This window comes from Sciurus vulgaris, assembly GCF_902686455.1.
Source record: "Sciurus vulgaris genome assembly, chromosome: 11".
Lineage (NCBI taxonomy): Eukaryota > Metazoa > Chordata > Mammalia > Rodentia > Sciuridae > Sciurus > Sciurus vulgaris.
In genome coordinates this window covers 119,737,560-119,744,243 of record NC_136472.1, presented here as the reverse complement: position 1 = coordinate 119,744,243, position 6,684 = coordinate 119,737,560, and the positions used below count along the sequence as shown (strand labels likewise).

Genomic DNA, 6,684 nt, shown 5'->3' with positions numbered 1-6,684 from the left:
TTTCTTCCTCATGTTTTCCTTTATCTTCATTCTTTCTTTACCTTTTTCCCTTTTTTCAGTACTAGAGATTGAACCCAGGGGCACTCTACCACCGGCCAGTTTATTTTGAGCCCCTTTTTATTTTAATTTTGAGACAGGGTGTCATTTAGTTGCTGAGGTTGGTGGAGTTTGCTCTCCTCCTGACTAAGCCTCTCGGATTGCTGGGATTAAAGGCAGGTGCTGCTGTACCTGGCTCTTCCATGGCAGTTTCGCTTTTCCCAGTTCTGGCCCTGAGATGCCAGTGGGAGGAAAGTAGAGATCAGAATGGTGCTGAGATGACAGCGTTTGCAATGCCTCCAAGCTTTCTGCCCCATAGAGATTTTCCTATGAAAGAGACCTAGGTTCCATGAAAGACTTACTGACGTTCTTGCTGTGCATGCTCAGGGAACCTAAGAGCATCTGTGAGTCTCTGTTTCCCTAACTCTGCCACGGATGTAGTGCTTATTAGATATGGAAATGAAAAATCCCCAAGATAATGTGGCTTGGGAAAAAGGAGTGAAAAAGAAGGCCATACACTGACAATCTTCATCTTCCCAAGACAAAGATTTTCCAGATGCTGACTACAGATGGGGAGAAAGTGTTTTATCACCCCTAAAGTGACAGTCCCCTAGAGGGCATTAATTCCCTTCAAAAACAGATCCTCTCCAGACGCTATCCACTCAACCCAGAAGGTCAAATTCATAAGCCCTCAACCTGACACAGTCACTGAATGATAGAACAGCCCCCAAATTCCTGAGTGCCCAAGAAAACTGATATGCTTACTAGACCACCCTTCAAAATAACCTACAAAAACCCAGTTCCTTTCTTTGTTCAGTGGCTCATTGTCCACTAGGGAAGTGGGTCCATTTCACGCCTGCACCCCTTATTCCTGTATGAAAACTTCATTCCTGAATAAACAGCTGAGCTGATTCGTGAAGTTTGCGTCCCTCCTGGTCTCTTTGAGTTAACAATGCTCACAGTCTCCACCCTACACAGCATTCAATCTGGACTGTGATCAGCACAGAGAAACCAGAGTTGGTGAGTAGACTAGCAAGCCTGAACTACAGTGTTAGTGATGAACTGAGGCAGGAAAAAGAAGAGATATCTCTACTTCCTTTCTTGTTCAGGCCTCAGCAGATCCAACTTTCTCTAATATAGCTGAACCCCAGCAGTCTTCAGACTTCCCAGCTACAGAAGGAATGGACTTGGCATTGCATGGCAAATCTGGGTCTACCACAAATGTGACTCTACTCTCCTGTCTTTCAGAACCTGCTAGAAGAGAATGGACATTGGAAATGGTTCCTTCATCACTGAGTTTATCCTGGTGGGTTTAACAGAATATTCAGGGATCCAGCTCCCCCTCTTCTTCCTCTTCCTAGGAATCTATTCCATCACAGTGGCAGGAAACCTGGGCTTGATCACTCTAATTGGACTGAATTCTTACCTTCACACTCCCATGTACTACTTCCTCTTCAATCTGTCCTGTATTGATCTCTGCTATTCTTCTGTCATTACCCCAAAGCTGCTGGTAAACTTCCTGTCAGAAATGAACACCATCTCCTACGCAGGATGCATGACTCAGCTGTTTTTCTACTGCCTCTTGGTCAGTGCAGAGTGCTATGTGTTGACGGCCATGGCCTACGATCGCTACGTGGCCATCTGTAAACCACTTCTACACATGGTTTCCATGTCCCCTCAGTTCTGCACTCGATTGGCTGTAATCTTATATGTGGGGGCGTTCGCAGGTGCCTGGGCCCACACAGGGTGCATGCTGAGGTTGACCTTCTGTAAGGCCAACACCATTAACCACTACATGTGTGACATCTTCCCTCTCCTGGAGCTCTCCTGCACCAGCACTCATGTCAATGAACTGGTGGTGTTTATTGTTGTGGGCTTTGATGTCGCTGTGCCCACTGTCACCATTGCTGTCTCTTACACGTTCATCCTCATCAGCCTCCTTCGCATCCGTTCCACTGAAGGGAGGTCCAAGGCCTTCAGCACTTGTAGTTCTCATATAATTGTGGTTTCTGTCTTCTTTGGGTCAGGGGCATTCATGTACCTCCATCCCTCTTCTGTTTTGTCCATGGACCAGGGGAAGGTGTCCACAGTGTTCTACACCATCGTGGTGCCCATGCTCAATCCTCTCATCTACAGCTTCAGGAACAAGGAGGTTAAGGTTGCCCTGAAAAAAACCTTGAGCAGGAAAATATTTTCCTGAGCTGGCAGCAGTATTACTTCTTAGAAGAGAAATCAGATTTCCCTTTAAACCTCCCTCTTCCTAGGCTAGACACAAGGACATTGACTTAGTGATCGCTGTTTGCTCAGATGAGAGAAGATAGGGGCCAGGTTTTTCTCAGGGCTTCTCCTAAGAGAAGTGAGACTCAGCACCCACAGAGGAGGGTTAGGCTGTCTCTCCCATCAAGAGGAGAGAGTTGGTTTTATTCATGTGAAAGGGATATTCTTGGGAGAGAGGGGACTAAGGTTTCGGTATGTTATTGGTTTTAGGTATACTTTAAAGATGTATTTTTTTTTTCCCTTGAAGGCACTTTTACTCAGGAAGTTGCACTGACCAGTGTTGGTCATCCTGGATCCAAATGTTGATTTGTCATATAGAGGCTGCATTCTGTAGCAACATCTCTGTCTTAGGATTAGGATGCGTTGTGGGAGCTGTTAAGAGAACACAACCATGGCAAGTAGCAAGTGAAAGGCCCTAGGAATTTGCTCTTTTGATGGCTGTTCAATAATTTTCATCCTTTTTGCTGTTTGTCCTGGGAGAGTCATGGCAAGAACTTCCTGTCCCTAATCATGCCCCTGGACTCTGAAGTCCATAGGGTTGTTTGAGGGGATGTGGAAGTCACTGAGCAAGCTTTCAATACTAACAGACTGCAAGTTAAGGTGGGAGAGCAAACAAAAAAAAATCTTATCCTTTAAATGCTGCCAGGCCATGAGTTAAGGCTCAGGGGGCACCGGACCTTTGCTCCGAGGTGGTATAAGAAATGAAATATAACAGAAACAGCATTGGATTTGAAATCGGAAAGCCTGGGTTAGAACCTCTGCAATATAAGGACATCAATTTATTTCACAGGATTATTAGAAAAAAAAGTTAATGCAATTTAGTGTGTAGCTCAGTACTGGGACGTTATTCTCTCTTTCTCTCCTTTCCTTCCTTTTCCTTATCTTGCTCCTTCTTTTCTCCTACTGTTTCCCACTTACATTTTAGAGAAAATTTCCATACCTTTTTCAAATAGCTTTACTAATTCATTGCAGGTTCAAATACTCTAATCATGTAAGGAATCTCTTCCTAGGCAACTTCAAAGTTAACATATGAACTTCAGATTATGCATTTAATTGCCTCATATTTGCATCTGAATTCTCCATAGGTACTTGAACTGAACACATCAAAATTAACCGTTATCACAGCAGCAGTTCCAACACCACCCAGCTCCCTCCTCTTCCCACTCTCATGGTGACAGTGAAGGCATCATCTCCTACCTAATTGTTTAGACCCAGATGGGTATCACCTCCACCCCTCTCTTGCTACTTATCACTGCTCACACTTTTTCCCCAGCACTCAGTGCTACTGTTACAGAGAACTCCTATCATCTCCCCTCTTGGGAGGGTAGCGATCATAGTACTCATAATACTCTCCTAGTATTACCAGAAATGATCATTCAGCTCCCATGAGCTTATCTTCCTTGTATGAGTAAAGCCAGATCCAGCTGTAACTCCCTGTCGGACCCAAATATAGTCATTCTTGATCTAGTAAACACTTTTCCACTAGCTGTCCCCTTGACCTGAATCACCCTCTTACATCTTTTTTGCCTGGCTCAGTCTTTCCAGCCTCCAGGTATAAAGGTTACCCACAAACTATGGGAGTTTTTCCTGAACAGAAAGACAGTCTAGATGACTTTATGGTATATTCTCACAGCATTTTATGTGTATACACTAGAGTGCATTTCTACTATCAAAATTCCCTTTTCTCTTAAACGTGTTACCTACTGGTCTGTGGGTAGAATGTATCCCATTCGCCATTTTATCTCTATAACATAGCAGGGTATCAAGTCCCTGACAAAACAAGCTGTTAATAGATATTAAATTTATAATTTGATTCAGTTTAATCAGTTATAAGAGAATTCTAAGAATTGATTTTCAGGAAAACGTTCATTTAGCCAAGGGACTATGTTGTTCAAGGAAGACACATCCAACCTGGCTTTTCAAAAATAGTAAGAAGTCACTGAGAATTCATGGAATGTGAACAAAGAGAGGAATAGAGGCAAGAGCCTGCAGCTAGAACTGTTTCTCTGTGCAACTTAAATTCCATTCATATGCTAATAATACAACTCAATAAAAATTAATTAAGGACATTTTTTCATGGTGCAATGTTTGACTTTCCTAAACTACTTATATGGTTTTGCATGTTTGTGTGATATTTGTTGGCAGTAATGTTCTATAATTGCTTGTTCTATTTAATAGTTTATTTTAAATTTATTTCGTGTAATTACAAAATGTAAATCTAATTCTTTAACCATGTATTTGAATTGCTTCTGTCTTCTGCTGTCTCAGACACACACACACAATCTTGACATTTTCTCAGCAATGCTTTCCTGGTAATTATGTCTCCAAGAGAATTTTCTATTTTGTGAAAAAAAATATATTTGATAAAAGTAAAAATCAAAGATTACATAAGTAACATACCATAAAATAAAGTACAGAACTATAATACATTTCCCCAATAACTTCAGGTGTAAACTTTGTACTCTGATATCTAAAACAAACTCAATGTACTATAGACATCAATGTTCAATAGACTATAGCTCTTAATGCACAACTGCATGAAATTATAACTAATATTTGGTATGATAACACACCAGTACTTTATTTAATAGCAACATTATCTCTGTTTGCATGCTCATTCTAAAAGTTAAGCTTTGCATTTCATTTTCCAGCCAATAGAAAATTGAAAAAAAAGGGCAGGGAGAATCAAAGAATCACTGTAGGGTGAACATTATTTTCTATAGTAGAAAAAAGTGCTGTAAAATCTGAACTCAAAGTCCAGCTGTAGCCTAATTAGCTGTGTGTGGACCTAGATATTCATTCTATTTCTCTGAGTCACATTATTATCACCATTTATAGCATGAATGTCAGTAGCATGGCAACTATAGTTATCAATAAAAATATTGAATTATTATTTATTGTAGTCTATTAGTCTCTTGTGATCCAAGTAACTGTGAGCTTTATCCTGATTCTTGTGCACTGACAAAAAATAAAAAAAAGTAATACATGAGTCCTGAAAAGTAAGGAGCAGACTTTGATATCTTATTTACCATGAGCGTGTAAATAAAAATAACCAACACAGTTTCAGCACCATTATGAAAACGCAAATAACCAAGATGGAAGCAGACCTCAAATGGATCAGCAAGCTTTCCTTTATTCCACAGCAGGGTTCAATCAATCAGAACTGGAAGGGCTCATTTTCTGGGTATGACAGTGGCCCTCAGTTACAGAAGGACTCTGGGTTTTATAGTTTACAACGAGGGTGAATTAATCATTGGAAACTGTTGAACGTGCCGGTCGGACAGTCAGGGAACTAGTTGTGCAGGTGAAAATTTTAACTCAGGAAGGCAGTTGTAAAAAGTTTGAAACTCTTTCTTACTGGGGAAAGCTCAGAAAGGGGTGTTCACTGATAATCCTCTTTCTCTGGGACCCATTGTTACCCAGAGCTTCACTAGTTGCTTTTCTCCTTCCAGGACAATGGGAAAGGGTCGAAGTCCAGGGCCCAGCATTTCAGTATCCACCTCCTCCCGTCAGGACCCACTGTTCCTGGAAAAGGATTTACTGGGAGAGGTTTAATGTTTGTATAATTTCCCTCCATCTTCCAGAGCCACACTGTCCCTCCCACTGTCCCTCCATCTCTCCCAGGGGCTGTCTAGAAGAAATATTATTTTCCATAACCTTTCAGAGAGCATGTCACATAGAAGCCTCTTGAAGATAGTATGTTTTTCCTGCCTCTCTGGCTTTTGCCAAACCATAGTAGTACCTTTCAGACAACAAGAAAGATAGACAGAGGAAGAATTCAGGAAAGAAAATAATTTCAAAAGAGACACATGTTTATTATACGTAATGATCAAATCAAGGTAATTGGCACATCCATAACCTCAGATAATTGATCATTAATATATAAGAATATTCAAAATCTTCTAGGTATTTTGAAAATTAAAAATAAAGCAGCTGAAAAATCTGATTGAAAGAGATTGTTCATTTGAAGTAAAAAATAGAGAAGTTCTTACACTTATTTCTTTGGAGCACTAGTAGCAATTTTGCAATCTGAGTGTAATTCCTTGGAGATGAAATCCCTTTGGAAGTGGTGATTGGAAATGAATTTTCCCTGTATCATTTAGAGAAAAATCCTCAAAAATTCCCAAGGGAAGTAAAAACTTTTAATAAATTCACAAATTATTCATTTCCTTTAGGACACAAGAAAGTCTTATCTTGTGGGATCCACTTTGTTTTTATGCTGACAAATTTCGGCTCCACCCTACACAAAATACAAAAAAAATACATTGTCCCAAAATATAAACATAAGAGATAATTAAACTGTCAGTACTTTTACAAAAGAAGATTCAGAAAAAAACCTCAATAAATTACCATTCCAAAGTATATAATTTA

General features: G+C 40.3%; 1 protein-coding gene across 1 annotated transcript; it reads left to right on the top strand.

The window, feature by feature from the left end:
- Positions 1-1,300: 1,300 nt before the first annotated feature.
- LOC306640333 (olfactory receptor 8B8-like) lies at positions 1,301-2,236 on the top strand (the record flags this gene model as incomplete). Its single annotated transcript, XM_079104532.1, has 1 exon — positions 1,301-2,236. One exon carries the CDS (start codon positions 1,301-1,303, stop codon positions 2,234-2,236), a length of 936 nt encoding a protein of 311 aa, XP_078960658.1.
- Positions 2,237-6,684: the final 4,448 nt, after the last annotated feature.